This window comes from Bombina bombina, chromosome 12 (assembly GCF_027579735.1).
Source record: "Bombina bombina isolate aBomBom1 chromosome 12, aBomBom1.pri, whole genome shotgun sequence".
Taxonomy (NCBI): Eukaryota; Metazoa; Chordata; class Amphibia; order Anura; family Bombinatoridae; genus Bombina; species Bombina bombina.
Genome location: NC_069510.1, coordinates 99,357,838 through 99,376,071, shown reverse-complemented (window position 1 = coordinate 99,376,071; position 18,234 = coordinate 99,357,838). Strand labels below are relative to the sequence as shown.

General features: G+C 40.2%; 1 protein-coding gene across 1 annotated transcript in view; it reads left to right on the top strand.

Annotated features, from left to right (window-relative positions):
* The first annotated feature begins 6,759 nt into the window (after nucleotides 1-6,759).
* Nucleotides 6,760-18,234, top strand: part of SRPK3 (SRSF protein kinase 3) — a 92,134-nt gene continuing 80,659 nt past the window's right edge. Inside the window, exon 1 of the mRNA XM_053695640.1 lies at nucleotides 6,760-7,003. Within this exon, the coding sequence (XP_053551615.1) occupies nucleotides 6,988-7,003 (16 nt within the window). The 5' untranslated portion in view covers nucleotides 6,760-6,987. The remainder of the gene's footprint in view (nucleotides 7,004-18,234) is intronic.

The window sequence follows — 18,234 nt, the reverse complement described above, 5'->3', positions numbered from 1 at the left end:
TTCATGCCCCAGTGTAACCCATACAACAGGATTATCTATGTCCCAATAAAAAAGCAGTGTCTTTTAATTTGTTAAGTGCATGGTCTCCCCAACTGGAAGAAAAAGCAGTTACCTGCTCCACTGTCTGGCATGTAGACAGTTACAAGGTATCAGAGGACACAGTTCCTCACAGAGACCTTTGAAAAAGAAAGAACAGAGTAGCCAACTCTGTCTTTCTAAACTAGGGCAGCAATTGTTAGGACAATGCAGTAAATACCTCTTAACAAGTTCCTAACTGCTTTAAAGCCACCACTACCCGACTGCAAGGAATGATGTGGAATATGGCTATACCCCAAAACTTGCTTGTAGATGAAATCAAAAATTTTCTTCAGACACCTAAACTTCACCTCCTCCATGCACCAAAGGCAAAGAGAATCACTGGGGGTTGTGGTTAATGGAGTGATACTTAGCAGTTTAACTGTGGTGCTCTTTGCCCTGCTGGCCAGGAGTGATATTCCCAACAGTAATTACTCAAGCCATGGACTCACCATATCTTAGGAAAGAAAACAAATCTGAGATACTGATGATGATCTCAATGGATAGGAATGTGAAGAAACGCGTCCTTCAAGTCTACCGTAGTCATAAATTGACCCTGGAGGACAAGGGGGAGAATAGATTTGAGTGGTTCCATCTTGAAGGAGGGTATCCTCAAGAATTTGTTTATATATTTTAAATCTAGAATAGGTCAAAAGGTTCCTTCTTTCTTTGGGACAACAAAGAGATTTGAATAGAACCCCTTGCCCCTTTCTCCTAAAGGAACTGGAACTTTTAGCCCCATGGTCTGAAGGTCTGAAACGCACTGAAGAAAATCTTTTTTCTGGTCTTTTTTAAACTCAGGACAACAAAATAGATTATATAATAATAAGATATAATAGATATTAAGATATAATAGAAGTAAATTGAAAAGTTGATTAAAATTGTATGGAGCTACCTCTAAACTTTTCATTATCTACACCTCCCCACTAACCTGTTGCATTTTTTCTATCATACGTGCTGGGGCGCTTCTGAGAGCTCAGTAAGAACAGTCACAGGTGATTGTTTTTAATATTAAAAGATAACTCTTGATATGCATCCAGGAAGCACTTAAACCATGCAATACAGAACAAAACAAAAAAAAGCATGTCCCTTTAAAATCAAACTGAAAGAACAAATGATATGTGTACTTTTTTTCCTACTGTAAATTGAGTCTTGCAGCCCTGGTGAGCGGTTTAGAGTGTATGAAATTTTCCTATAGGTCTTTTCATGTTACATTTTATGATAAATCTCACCAAATAAAGCTGACACGTTTGTTTAAAAATACTCAATGCTCTTATTGCACCAGTACAAGGTAAAGTGCACTGAAAACAGCGTCATTTCATTTGCATTTGTTATCAGCTGTCACATTCTCTCTGCCCTGTGATAAGATTTTGCATTCCAGCTTCATTACACACTTTGGGCATTAGCTGAGACTTCCAGGTTCCGCACACTAAGGTCTCTTGGTTTGTGAGATTCTGTGAGAGTACTATAAAGCCACTGGTGGCATTCTCTAAAGGCTGTGGTGTTGCCAGTAGACATGTGCGATTCGGTTCGATTCGGAAATTCGGCAAATTCGGCGATTCGGATCGAACCGAATTTCTGAATTAAAATTTTGCCGAATTTTCCGAATCGAATCGTAAATTCGGATGGCCATTGGATTACACTTGTATTATACAGTATGTTAGGTTAACACCTAATATACAGTATAATACTAGTCTAATCACACCTAACACTTACCGAATTGCCGAATTTACAAACCAAATCGAACCGAATACAGCCGAATTTCTTCAAATCCGAATGAATCCGAAACGAATCCGAAACTAATCGATTCGAAATTTTCCAAATTCGAATCGATCCGAACCGAACTTCAAAAATTCCGAATCGATCCGAAACTAATTTTTTCTCCATGCACATGTCTAGTTGCCAGGGTGGCACTAGCCCCCACCAGTATGATGCATACCTCCCATTGCTAGATGATTTCCAGGTAGTGGGGAGTAATGGCAGGAGGGGTAAGGTGGTGTGTGTGTTTGGGAGGTGTGGGTGATGCTGGGCAGGGTTATGATAAAAAGTTACTCGCCACTTTTGATCCCACCCACACCACACCCACAAATCTCTTTGCATATGTTTAGCCAATGTGAAACAGACTGTCCCTGCTGCATGATATAGAAAAGGTGCATGAAGCTATTTGCAGCTTAACCTAAGGTAAGACTTTAGGATGACCAAGGTGTAGACTGTCTCTTTAAACAAACAGGTCTTATAGCTCAAATCCAAATTTTAAACTATTAACACATGGCTAGAATATGAGTTGTGCGTTAGGCTTAAAAAGCAGCGTTGGCCGGTCCCAACGCTGCTTTTTAACGCCCGCTGGTATTACGAGCCTTGCAGGTACAGGTGTGCCGCTCACTTTTTTGGCCAGACTCGAAAATACCGCAAATCCACTTACGTCAATTGCGTATCCTATATTTTCAATGGGACTTGCATAGCGCCGGTATTACGAGTCAAAAAGTGAGCGGTAGACCCTCTCCTATCAAGACTGGTACCGCATTTCAAAGTCAGTAGTTAAGAGTTTTACACTACAACGCTGTAGCATAAAACTCTTAACTAAAGTGCTAAAAAGTACACTAACACCCATAAACTACCTATTAACCCCTAAACCGAGGCCCTCCCACATCGCAAACACTAAAATAAATATTTTAACCCCTAATCTGCCGAACCGGACATCGCCGCCAGTATAATAAATATATTAACCCCTAAACCGCCGCACTCCCGCATCACAAACACTAGTTAAATGTTATTAACCCCTAATCTGCCGTCCCTAACATCGCCGCCACCTACCTACATTTATTAACCCCTAATCTGCCGCCCTCAACGTCGCCGCCACTATAATAAAGTTATTAACCCCTAAACCTAAGTCTAACCCTAACCCCACCTAACAAATATAATTTAAATAAATCTAAATAAAATTACTGCAATTAACTAAATAATTCCTATTTAAAACTAAATACTTACCAATAAAATAAACCCTAACGCTTAGATCACAAGTTTTGTTGGTAAGGCTGTGCGGTGCTAACAAGCCTTTTTTTCACTGCTCCCTTAAGACAACGCTGGTATTACGAGTTTTCTGCTCAGAAAAGTGAGTGTTGAGCAAAATTTAGCTCCACATCCCACATTGATACCAGCGTTGCTTACGGTAGTGGTAAGCTGGCTAAACGTGCTCGTGCACGATTTCCCCATAGGAAACAATGGGGCTGAGCTGGCTGAAAAAAAACCTAACACCTGCAAAAAAGCAGCGTTCAGCTCCTAACGCAGCCCCATTCTTTCCTATGGGGAAAGAAAAAATATGTCTGCACCTAACACCCTAACATGAACCCTGAGTCTAAACACCCCTAATCTTACACTTATTAACCCCTAATCTGCTGCCCCCGACATTGTCGCCACCTGCATTATACTATTAACCCCTAATTTGCCGCTCCAGACATCGCCGCCACCTACATTATACTTATAAACCCCTAATCTGCTGCCCCCAACATCGCCGCCACCTACATTATAGTTATTAACCCCTAATCTGCCCCCCCAACGTCGCCGCAACTATATTAAATTAATTAACCCCTAATCTGCCGCCGCCAACGTCGCCGCAACTACAATAAAGTTATTAACCCCTAAGCCTAAGTCTAACCCTAACCCTAACACCCCCTAACTTAAATATAATTTAAATACATCTAAATAAAATAACTACAATTAAACAAATTATTCCTATTTAAAAATAAATACTTACCTATAAAATAAACCATAAGATAGCTACAATATAACTAATAGTTACATTGTATCTAGCTTAAGGTTTATTTTTATTTTACAGGCAACTTTGTATTTATTTTAACTAGGTACAATAGTTATTAAATAGTTATTAACTATTTAATAACTACCTAGTTAAAATAAAGACCAATTTACCTGTAAAATAAAACCCCAAAGTAATCAGCTCTTTTACCTGAAAAAAAAATTACAATCCCCCCAACATTAAAACCCACCACCCACACAACCAACCCTACTCTAAAACCCACCCAATCCCCCCTTAAAAAAACCTAACACTAACCCCCTGAAGATCACCTTACCGGGAGACGTCTTCTCCCAACCAGGCCGAAGTCCTCAACGAAGCTGGGAGAAGTCTTCATCCAAGCCAGGCGAAGTTGTCCTCCAGACGAGCAGAAGTCTTCATCCAGACGGCATCTTCTATCTTCATCCATCAAGCGCGGAGCGGGTCCATCTTCAAGACATCCGACGCGGAGCATCCTCTCCTTCCGACGGCTAAACACAGAATGAAGATTCCTTTAAATGACGTCATCCAAGATGGCGTCCCTTCAATTCCGATTGGCTGATAGAATTCTATCAGCCAATCGGAAATAAGGTATAAAGAATCCTATTGGCTGATCCAATCAACCAATAGGATTGAGCTGGCATTCTATTGGCTGTTCCACTTCGGACCACTTCGCCCGGCTTGGATGAAGACTTCTCCCGGCTTCGCTGAGGACTTCGGCCCGGTTGGGTGAAGACGTCTCCCGGTAACGTGATCTTCAGGGGGTTAGTGTTAGATTTTTTTTAAGGGGGGATTGTGTGGCTTTTAGAGTAGGGTTGGTTGTGTGGGTGGTGGGTTTTAATGTTGGGGGGGGTATATATTTTTTTTTTTTACAGGTAAAAGAGCTGATTACTTTGGGGCAATGCCCCTTAAAAGGCCCCTTTAAGGGCTATTTGTAAATTTGTGTAGGGTAGGGCTTTTTTATTTTGGGGGGCTTTTTTATTTTGTTAGGGGGATTAGAGTAGGTGTAATTAGTTTAAAAATCTTGTAATTTCTTTATTATTTTCTGTAATTTAGTGTTTATTTTTATTTGTACTTTAGATAATTTTAATTAATTTAAATTAATTGTATTTAATTTATGTAATTAATTTAATTGTAGTGTAGTGTTAGGTGTAATTGTAACTTAGGTTAGGTTTTATTTTACAGGTAAATTTGTCTTTATTTTCACTAGGTAGTTATTAAATACTTAATAACTATTTAATGACTATTGTACCTAGTTAAAATAAATACAAACTTGCCTGTAAAATAAAAATGAACCCTAAGATAGATACAAATGTAACTATTAGTTACATTGTAGCTAGCTTAGGGTTTATTTTATAGGTAAGTATTTTGTTTTAAATAGGAATTATTTAGTTAATTGTAGTAATTTTATTTAGATTTATTTAAATTATATTTAAGTTAGGGGGGTTAGGGTTAGACTTAGGTTTAGGGGTTAATAACTTTATTATAGTGGCAGCGACGTTGGGGGCAGCAGATTAGGGGTTAATAAATGTAGGTTGGTGGCGGCAGATTAGGGGTTAATAAATATAATGTAGGTGTCGGCGATGTTGGGGGCAGCAGATTAGGGGTTCATAAGTATAATGTAGGTGGCGGCGATGTCCAGAGCGGCAGATTAGGGGTTAATAATATAATGTAGGTGACGGCGATGTTGGGGGCGGCATATTAGGGGTTAATAAGTGTAAGATTAGGGGTGTTTAGACTCGGGGTTCATGTTAGGGTGTTAGGTGTAAACATAAAATGTATTTTCCCATAGGAAACAATGGGGCTGCATTAGGAGCTTTACACTGCTTTTTTGCAGGTGTTAGGGTTTTTTTCAGCCGGCTCTCCCCCATTGATTCCTATGGTCAAATCGTGCACGAGCACGTTTTACCAGCTCACCGCTAACGTAAGCAGCGCTGGTATTGAGGTGAGATGTGGAGCTAAATTTTGCTCTACGCTCACTTTTTTTGCGGTTAACGCCGGGTTTGTAAAAACCCGTAATACCAGCGCTGTCTGTAAGCGAGCGGTGAGCATAAACTGCTTGTTAGCACCGCACAGCCTCTAACGCAAAACTCGTAATCTAGGCGACAATAAATAACTCAAACCTGACATTAAAATGTTGATTTCTGATTGCAATTATTTAACTTGAAATAATATTAGTTTATTAGTGTCAATAAGTCTCCGTTTTTGGTTTGGGCAGGTATTTTGCTTCCGAATACATGCGTAAAAATTGAGGTAAAAGTCAGTTTCTCATAGTCTGTTTTTTTTAGTATGGTGTATGTGATTAGGGTGGTTTAGCTGAATGGCACAACCACGCAATTATCTTACTGAAACGCTGTAGCAAACAAAGCTGATTTTATGTTTGTTTCATGTCAACGTCTAATTTCTCACCATTGAGATGTGGAACCAATTTGGATTATTATTATTATATTAATAATAATACAATTTAGATGAGAAAGTGTATCACTTTTTTACCAATGTCTCTACACCACAACCATTTATATATTAATAAACAAACACATAATGTATAAAAAGACAATTGTATGCTGTAGGCTGAGAGCAGCTGTATGACACATGCTCAGTGCAGGGCTCCAGTTATGCCACCCCATACTGAGCATTGTACAGAAGCCTTCCTCCCCCAGTACACAGATATAAATAGAGATCATTATTGCTGGTCGTTATTAGCACAGATAACAGCAGTGAGGGCTGACTTGACCAGCCTTTAACCCTGGCAGTGCCAGTGGGCTGCAAGCATTGGTACATGCACAATGCCAGTGTCACCTCTGTGTGAGTGGGGGGAGCAGGTCAGGCTGCCTCTTCTGATGTCACATGTCTCCTCCCTCTGTGACATAAGCTGTCCCTCCTCCTGCTTGCAGCTGTCCCTCTATAGCCCTGCTGCCGTCTCACACTATCAGCCCCCTCCCCAGTCCCTGGCTATTGCTGTCTGTTCCTCTGCTTAGACCAGTCCTGTCTGACCCCCTCTCTATTTTGTGTCTTGCAGCTGTTATCTCTTGTTTCTGCAGCTGTCTCTTTACTGTCTCTCCACCCTGTCTCTGCTCACTCACTATGTCTGTTCTCCCCCACATTGCCACCCCAACTCTGACATGAGCTCCAAGAAAGGTAAGTGCTCCATTCATTGTCTTCCGGGGGGGCTGGGACCTCCAAATTAGTCAGGGAAGGCAAAGCCTTCTGTTGTCACCCTTACAGCTCTTTGTAAAGCAGCACTTTATAGCAATGTCTCATTGTGATGTGTGTGAACACTCACAAATACAGTCTCTAATCCTGATATCTCTGATATCTCAAGTACAATGCTTTCTCTTACCTTGACTTCTCCTATACACAACTGTCTCTAACCCTGACTTCTCACTTCTCCTATACACAACTGTCTCTTATCCTGACTTGTCCTATACACAGCTGTCTCTTACCTTGAATTCTCCTATACACAGCTGTCTCTTACCCTGACTTCTCCTATACACAGCTGTCTCTTACCCTGTCTTGTCCTATACACAGCTGTCTCTTACCCTGACTTCTCTCATACAGAGCTGTCTCTTACTCTGATCGCTCCTATACACAGCAGGGTCTTACTCTGACTTCTCCCATACACAGCTGTCTCTTACTCTGATTGCTCCCATACACAGCTGTCACTTACTCTGATCGCTCCTATATACAATTGTCTCTTACTCTGATTGTTTCTATACACAGCTGTCTCTTACTCTGACTTCTCCCATACACAGCAGTCTCTTACTCTGATCGCTACTATATACAGCTGTCTCTTACTCTGATTGCTCCTATACACAACTGTCTCTTACTCTGATCACTCCTATACACAGCTGTCTCTTACCCTGACATCCCTGATCTCCCTCATGCAAAGCTGTCTCTTACCCTGACATCCCTGATTCTTCTATACAAGGCTATCCCTGGTGTACTTGTATTATGTATGACTGTATGTGACTTACACAGTTATCCCCTGTATGTATGACTGTATGTGACTTACACAGTTATCCCCTGTATGTATGACTGTACATGACTTACACGGTTATCCTCTGTATGTATAACTGTATGTGACTTACACAGTTATCCCCTGTATGTATGACTGTATGTGACTTACACAGTTATCCCCTGTATGTATGACTGTATGTGACTTACGCGGTTATCCCCTGTATGTATGACTGTATGTGACTTACACGGTTATCCCCTGTATGTATGACTGTATGTGACTTACACAGTTATCCCCTGTATGTATGACTGTATGTGACTTACACAGTTATCCCCTGTATGTATGACTGTATGTGACTTACACAGTTATCCCCTGTATGTATGACTGTACGTGACTTACACAGTTATCCCCTGTATGTATGACTGTATGTGACTTACACAGTTATCCCCTGTATGTATGACTGTACGTGACTTACACGGTTATCCCCTGTATGTATGATTGTATGTAAGGTACACAGCTATCCCCTGTATGTAACTGTATGTGAGGTACACGACTATCCCCTGTATGTATGTATGACTTTATGTGAGGTATACAGTTATCCCCAATATCTATGTATAAATGTATGTGAGGTACATGGCTATCCCCTCTATATATATATATGTGTGACTGTATGTGACGTACTGTGCGGTACACAGCTATCCTTTGTATGTATGTATGTATGAATATATATGAGGCACATGGTTATCCCCTTATGTATGAATGAATGTGAGTTACATGGTTATTCCCATATATATGTATGACTTACGTGAGGTACTCTGAGGTACACGGCTATCCCCTGTATGTATGAGTGTATGTGAGGTACACGGTTATCCCCATATGTATGTATGTATGACTGTATGTGAGGTACATGGTTATCCCCATATGTATGTATGTATATATGGTACACAGTTATCCCATGTATGTATGACTGTATGTGAGGTACACGGTTATCCCCTGTATGTATGTATGACTGTATGTGAGGTACAGAGTTATCCCCTGTATGTATGTATGACTGTATGTGAGATACACGGTTATCCCCTGTATGTATGTATGACTGTATGTGAGGTACAGAGTTATCCCCTGTATGTATGTATGACTGTATGTGAGGTACAGAGTTATCCCCTGTATGTATGTATGACTGTATGTGAGGTACAGAGTTATCCCCTGTATGTATGTATGACTGTATGTGAGATACACGGTTATCCCCTGTATGTATGTATGACTGTATGTGAGGTACAGAGTTATCCCCTGTATGTATGTATGACTGTATGTGAGGTACACGGTTATCCCCTGTATGTATGTATGACTGTATGTGAGGTACATGGTTATCCCCTGTATGTATGTATATATGTATGACTCTATGTGAGGTACAGAGTTATCCCCTGTATGTATGTATGACTGTATGTGAGGTACAGAGTTATCCCCTGTATGTATGTATGACTGTATGTGATATACACGGTTATCCCCTGTATGTATGTATGTATGACTGTATGTGAGGTACAGAGTTATCCCCTGTATGTATGTATGACTGTATGTGAGGTACACGGTTATCCCCTGTATGTATGTATGACTGTATGTGAGGTACAGAGTTATCCCTTGTATGTATGTATGACTGTATGTGAGGTACAGAGTTATCCCCTGTATGTATGTATGACTGTATGTGAGGTACAGAGTTATCCCCTGTATGTATGTATGACTGTATGTGAGGTACAGACTTATCCCCTGTATGTATGTATGACTGTATGTGAGATACAAGGTTATCCCCTGTATGTATGTATGTATGACTGTGAGGTACATGGTTATCCCCTGTATGTATGTATGTATGACTGTATATGAGGTACAGAGTTATCCCCTGTATGTATGTATGACTGTATGTGAGGTACACGGTTATCCCCTGTATGTATGTATGTATGACTGTATATGAGGTACAGAGTTATCCCCTGTATGTATGTATGCCTGTATGTGAGGTACATGGTTATCCCCTGTATGTATGTATGACTGTATGTGAGGTACACGGTTATCCCCTGTATGTATGTATGACTGTATGTGAGGTACAGAGTTATCCCCTGTATGTATGTATGAGTGTATGTGAGGTACAGAGTTATCCCCTGTATGTATGTATGACTGTATGTGAGGTACAGAGTTATCTCCTGTATGTATGTATGACTGTATGTGAGGTACAGAGTTATCCCCTGTATGTATGTATGTATGTATGAGTGTATGTGAGGTACACGGTTATCCCCTGTATGTATGTATGACTGTATGTGAGGTACACGGTTATACCCGGTATGTATGTATGACTGTATGTGAGGTACAGAGTTATCCCATGTATGTATGTATGACTGTATGTGAGGTACAGAGTTATCCCCTGTATGTATGTATGACTGTATGTGAGGTACAGAGTTATCCCCTGTATGTATGTATGTATGACTGTATGTGAGGTACAGAGTTATCCCCTGTATGTATGTATGACTGTATGTGAGGTACAGAGTTATCCCCTGTATGTATGTATGTATGACTGTATGTGAGGTACAGAGTTATCCCCATATGTATGTATGACTGTATGTGAGGTACAGAGTTATCCCCTGTATGTATGTATGACTGTATGTGAGGTACAGAGTTATCCCCTGTATGTATGTATGACTGTATGTGAGGTACACGATTATCCCCTGTATGTATGTATGTATGACTGTATGTGAGGTACAGAGTTATCGCCTGTATGTATGTATGACTGTATGTGAGGTACAGAGTTATCCCCTGTATGTATGTATGACTGTATGTGAGGTACAGAGTTATCCCATGTATGTATGTATGACTGTATGTGAGGTACAGAGTTATCCCCTGTATGTATGTATGACTGTATGTGAGGTACAGAGTTATCGCCTGCATGTATGTATGACTGTATGTGAGGTACAGAGTTATCGCCTGTATGTATGTATGACTGTATGTGAGGTACACGGCTATCCCCTGTATATATGTATGACTGTATGTGAGGTACAGAGTTATCCCCTGTATGTATGTATGACTGTATGTGAGGTACAGAGTTATCGCCTGTATGTATGTATGACTGTATGTGAGGTACAGAGTTATCCCCTGTATGTATGTATGACTGTATGTGAGGTACAGAGTTATCCCATGTATGTATGTATGACTGTATGTGAGGTACAGAGTTATCCCCTGTATGTATGTATGACTGTATGTGAGGTACAGAGTTATCGCCTGTATGTATGTATGACTGTATGTGAGGTACAGAGTTATCGCCTGTATGTATGTATGACTGTATGTGAGGTACACGGCTATCCCCTGTATGTATGTATGACTGTATGTGAGGTACAGAGTTATCCCCTGTATGTATGTATGACTGTATATGAGATACACGGTTATCCCCTGTATGTATGTATGACTGTATGTGAGGTACAGAGTTATCCCCTGTATGTATGTATGACTGTATGTGAGGTACAGAGTTATCCCCTGTATGTATGTATGACTGTATGTGAGGTACAGAGTTATCCCCTGTATGTATGACTGTATGTGAGGTACAGAGTTATCCCCTGTATGTATGTATGACTGTATGTGAGGTACAGAGTTATCCCCTGTATGTATGTATGTATGACTGTATGTGAGGTACAGAGTTATCCCCTGTATGTATGTATGACTGTATGTGAGGTACAGAGTTATCCCCATATGTATGTATGACTGTATGTGAGGTACAGAGTTATCCCCTGTATGTATGTATGACTGTATGTGAGGTACACGGTTATCCCCTGTATGTATGTATGTATGTATGTATGTATGACTGTATGTGAGGTACACAGTTATCCCCTGTATGTATGTATGTATGTGAGGTACAGAGTTATCCCCTGTATGTATGTATGACTGTATGTGAGGTACAGAGTTATCCCCTGTATGTATGTATGACTGTATGTGAGGTACACGATTATCCCCTGTATGTATGTATGTATGACTGTATGTGAGGTACACGGTTATCCCCTGTATGTATGTATGACTGTATGTGAGGTACAGAGTTATCCCCTGTATGTATGTATGTATGTGAGGTACAGAGTTATCCCCTGTATGTATGTATGAGTGTATGTGAGGTACACGATTATCCCCTGTATGTATGTATGACTGTATGTGAGGTACACGGTTATCCCCTGTATGTATGTATGACTGTATGTGAGGTACAGAGTTATCCCCTGTATGTATGTATGAGTGTATGTGAGGTACAGAGTTATCCCCTGTATGTATGTATGACTGTATGTGAGGTACAGAGTTATCTCCTGTATGTATGTATGACTGTATGTGAGGTACAGAGTTATCCCCTGTATGTATGTATGTATGAGTGTATGTGAGGTACACGGTTATCCCCTGTATGTATGTATGACTGTATGTGAGGTACACGGTTATCCCCTGTATGTATGTATGTATGTATGACTGTATGTGAGGTACAGAGTTATCCCATGTATGTATGTATGACTGTATGTGAGGTACAGAGTTATCCCCTGTATGTATGTATGACTGTATGTGAGGTACAGAGTTATCCCCTGTATGTATGTATGACTGTATGTGAGGTACAGAGTTATCCCCTGTATGTATGTATGACTGTATGTGAGATACACGGTTATCCCCTGTATGTATGTATGACTGTATGTGAGGTACAGAGTTATCCCCTGTATGTATGTATGACTCTATGTGAGGTACAGAGTTATCCCCTGTATGTATGTATGACTGTATGTGAGGTACAGAGGTATCCCCTGTATGTATGTATGTATGACTGTATGTGAGATACACGGTTATCCCCTGTATGTATGTATGACTGTATGTGAGGTACAGAGTTATCCCCTGTATGTATGTATGACTGTATGTGATATACACGGTTATCCCCTGTATGTATGTATGTATGTATGACTGTATGTGAGGTACAGAGTTATCCCCTGTATGTATGTATGACTGTATGTGAGGTACACGGTTATCCCCTGTATGTATGTATGTATGACTGTATGTGAGGTACAGAGTTATCCCTTGTATGTATGTATGACTGTATGTGAGGTACAGAGTTATCCCCTGTATGTATGTATGACTGTATGTGAGGTACAGAGTTATCCCCTGTATGTATGTATGACTGTATGTGAGGTACAGACTTATCCCCTGTATGTATGTATGACTGTATGTGAGATACAAGGTTATCCCCTGTATGTATGTATGTATGACTGTGAGGTACATGGTTATCCCCTGTATGTATGTATGTATGACTGTATATGAGGTACAGAGTTATCCCCTGTATGTATGTATGACTGTATGTGAGGTACACGGTTATCCCCTGTATGTATGTATGTATGACTGTATATGAGGTACAGAGTTATCCCCTGTATGTATGTATGCCTGTATGTGAGGTACATGGTTATCCCCTGTATGTATGTATGACTGTATGTGAGGTACACGGTTATCCCCTGTATGTATGTATGACTGTATGTGAGGTACAGAGTTATCCCCTGTATGTATGTATGAGTGTATGTGAGGTACAGAGTTATCCCCTGTATGTATGTATGACTGTATGTGAGGTACAGAGTTATCTCCTGTATGTATGTATGACTGTATGTGAGGTACAGAGTTATCCCCTGTATGTATGTATGTATGAGTGTATGTGAGGTACACGGTTATCCCCTGTATGTATGTATGACTGTATGTGAGGTACACGGTTATCCCCTGTATGTATGTATGACTGTATGTGAGGTACAGAGTTATCCCATGTATGTATGTATGACTGTATGTGAGGTACAGAGTTATCCCCTGTATGTATGTATGACTGTATGTGAGGTACAGAGTTATCCCCTGTATGTATGTATGTATGACTGTATGTGAGGTACAGAGTTATCCCCTGTATGTATGTATGACTGTATGTGAGGTACAGAGTTATCCCCTGTATGTATGTATGTATGACTGTATGTGAGGTACAGAGTTATCCCCATATGTATGTATGACTGTATGTGAGGTACAGAGTTATCCCCTGTATGTATGTATGACTGTATGTGAGGTACAGAGTTATCCCCTGTATGTATGTATGACTGTATGTGAGGTACACGATTATCCCCTGTATGTATGTATGTATGACTGTATGTGAGGTACAGAGTTATCGCCTGTATGTATGTATGACTGTATGTGAGGTACAGAGTTATCCCCTGTATGTATGTATGACTGTATGTGAGGTACAGAGTTATCCCATGTATGTATGTATGACTGTATGTGAGGTACAGAGTTATCCCCTGTATGTATGTATGACTGTATGTGAGGTACAGAGTTATCGCCTGTATGTATGTATGACTGTATGTGAGGTACAGAGTTATCGCCTGTATGTATGTATGACTGTATGTGAGGTACACGGCTATCCCCTGTATGTATGTATGACTGTATGTGAGGTACAGAGTTATCCCCTGTATGTATGTATGACTGTATGTGAGGTACAGAGTTATCGCCTGTATGTATGTATGACTGTATGTGAGGTACAGAGTTATCCCCTGTATGTATGTATGACTGTATGTGAGGTACAGAGTTATCCCATGTATGTATGTATGACTGTATGTGAGGTACAGAGTTATCCCCTGTATGTATGTATGACTGTATGTGAGGTACAGAGTTATCGCCTGTATGTATGTATGACTGTATGTGAGGTACAGAGTTATCGCCTGTATGTATGTATGACTGTATGTGAGGTACACGGCTATCCCCTGTATGTATGTATGACTGTATGTGAGGTACAGAGTTATCCCCTGTATGTATGTATGACTGTATATGAGATACACGGTTATCCCCTGTATGTATGTATGACTGTATGTGAGGTACAGAGTTATCCCCTGTATGTATGTATGACTGTATGTGAGGTACAGAGTTATCCCCTGTATGTATGTATGACTGTATGTGAGGTACAGAGTTATCCCCTGTATGTATGACTGTATGTGAGGTACAGAGTTATCCCCTGTATGTATGTATGACTGTATGTGAGGTACAGAGTTATCCCCTGTATGTATGTATGTATGACTGTATGTGAGGTACAGAGTTATCCCCTGTATGTATGTATGACTGTATGTGAGGTACAGAGTTATCCCCTGTATGTATGTATGACTGTATGTGAGGTACAGAGTTATCCCCTGTATGTATGTATGACTGTACGTGAGATACACGGTTATCCCCTGTATGTATGTATGACTGTATGTGAGGTACAGAGTTATCCCCTGTATGTATGTATGAGTGTATGTGAGGTACAGAGTTATCCCCTGTATGTATGTATGACTGTATGTGAGGTACAGAGTTATCCCTTGTATGTATGTATGACTGTATGTGAGGTACAGAGTTATCCCCATATGTATGTATGACTGTATGTGAGGTACAGAGTTATCCCCTGTATGTATGTATGACTGTATGTGAGGTACACGGTTATCCCCTGTATGTATGTATGTATGTATGACTGTATGTGAGGTACACGGTTATCCCCTGTATGTATGTATGTATGTGAGGTACAGAGTTATCCCCTGTATGTATGTATGACTGTATGTGAGGTACAGAGTTATCCCCTGTATGTATGTATGACTGTATGTGAGGTACACGATTATCCCCTGTATGTATGTATGTATGACTGTATGTGAGGTACACGGTTATCCCCTGTATGTATGTATGACTGTATGTGAGGTACAGAGTTATCCCCTGTATGTATGTATGTATGTGAGGTACAGAGTTATCCCCTGTATGTATGTATGAGTGTATGTGAGGTACACGATTATCCCCTGTATGTATGTATGACTGTATGTGAGGTACAGAGTTATCCCCTGTATGTATGTATGACTGTATGTGAGGTACACGATTATCCCCTGTATGTATGTATGACTGTATGTGAGGTACAGAGTTATCCCATGTATGTATGTATGACTGTATGTGAGGTACACAGTTATCCCCATATGTATGTATGACTGTATGTGAGGTACACGATTATCCCCTGTATGTATGTATGTATGACTGTATGTGAGGTACAGAGTTATCCCCATATGTATGTATGACTGTATGTGAGGTACACGATTATCCCCTGTATGTATGTATGTATGTATGTGAGGTACACGATTATCCCCTGTATGTATGTATGTATGTATGTGAGGTACAGAGTTATCCCCTGTAAGTATGTATGTATGACTGTATGTGAGGTACAGAGTTATCCCCTGTATGTATGTATGACTGTATGTGAGGTACAGAGTTATCCCTTGTATGTATGTATGACTGTATGTGAGGTACAGAGTTATCCCCTGTATGTATGTATGACTGTATGTGAGGTACAGAGTTATCCCCTGTATGTATGTATGACTGTATGTGAAGTACAGAGTTATCCCCTGTATGTATGTATGTATGTATGTATGTGAGGTACGGAGTTATCCCCTGTATGTATGTATGTATGACTGTATGTGAGGTACATGGTTATCCCCTGTATGTATGTATGACTGTATGTGAGGTACAGAGTTATCCCCTGTATGTATGTATGTATGTATGTATGTATGTATGTATGTGAGGTACGGAGTTATCCCCTGTATGTATGTATGTATGACTGTATGTGAGGTACATGGTTATCCCCTGTATGTATGTATGACTGTATGTGAGGTACAGAGTTATCCCCTGTATGTATGTATGACTGTATGTGAAGTACAGAGTTATCCCCTCTATGTATGTATGACTGTATGTGAGGTACGGAGTTATCCCCTGTATGTATGTATGTATGTATGTATGACTGTATGTGAAGTACAGAGTTATCCCCTGTATGTATGTATGACTGTATGTGAGGTACACGGTTATCCCCTGTATGTATGTATGTATGTATGTGAGGTACAGAGTTATCCCCTGTATGTATGTATGACTGTATGTGAGGTACACGGTTATCCCCTGTATGTATATATGTATGACTGTATGTGAGGTACACGGTTATCCCCTGTATGTATGTATGTATGACTGTATGTGAGGTACACGGTTATCCCCTGTATGTATATATGTATGACTGTATGTGAGGTACACGGTTATCCCCTGTATGTATGTATATATGTATGACTGTATGTGAGGTACAGAGTTATCCCCTGTATGTATGTATGTATGTATGTATGTATGTGAGGTACAGAGTTATCCCCTGTATGTATGTATGACTGTATGTGAGGTACACGGTTATCCCCTGTATGTATATATGTATGACTGTATGTGAGGTACACGGTTATCCCCTGTATGTATGTATATATGTATGACTGTATGTGAGGTACAGAGTTATCCCCTGTATGTATGTATGACTGTATGTGAGGTACACGGTTATCCCCTGTATGTATATATGTATGACTGTATGTGAGGTACACGGTTATCCCCTGTATGTATGTATATATGTATGACTGTATGTGAGGTACAGAGTTATCCCCTGTATGTATGTATGACTGTATGTGAGGTACAGAGTTATCCCCTGTATGTATGTATGTATGTATATGAGGTACAGAGTTATCCCCTGTATGTATGTATGACTGTATGTGAGGTACAGAGTTATCCCCTGTATGTATGTATGACTGTATGTGAGGTACATGGTTATCCCCTGTATGTATGTATGAGTGTGAGGTACATGGTTATCCCCTGTATGTATGTATGTATGTATGTATGTGAGGTACAGAGTTATCCCCTGTATGTATGTATGTATGTATGTATGTGAGGTACAGAGTTATCCCCTGCATGTATGTATGACTGTATGTGAGGTACAGAGTTATCCCCTGTATGTATGTATGACTGTATGTGAGGTACATGGTTATCCCCTGTATGTATGTATGTATGAGTGTATGTGAGGTACATGGTTATCCCCTGTATGTATGTATGTATGTATGTATGTGAGGTACAGAGTTATCCCCTGTATGTATGTATGTATGAGTGTATGTGAGGTACATGGTTATCCCCTGTATGTATGTATGTATGTATGTATGTATGTATGTATGTGAGGTACATGGTTATCCCCTGTATGTATGTATGTATGTATGTGAGGTACAGAGTTATCCCCTGTATGTATGTATGTATGACTGTATGTGAGGTACATGGTTATCCCCTGTATGTATGTATGACTGTATGTGAGGTACACGGTTATCCCTTGTATGTATGTATGTATGTATGTGAGGTACAGAGTTATCCTCTGTATGTATGTATGTATGTATGTGAGGTACAGAGTTATCCCCATATGTATGTATGACTGTATGTGAGGTACAGAGTTATCCCTTGTATGTATGTATGACTGTATGTGAGGTACAGAGTTATCCCCTGTATGTATGTATGACTGTATGTGAGGTACAGAGTTATCCCCTGTATGTATGTATGTATGACTGTATGT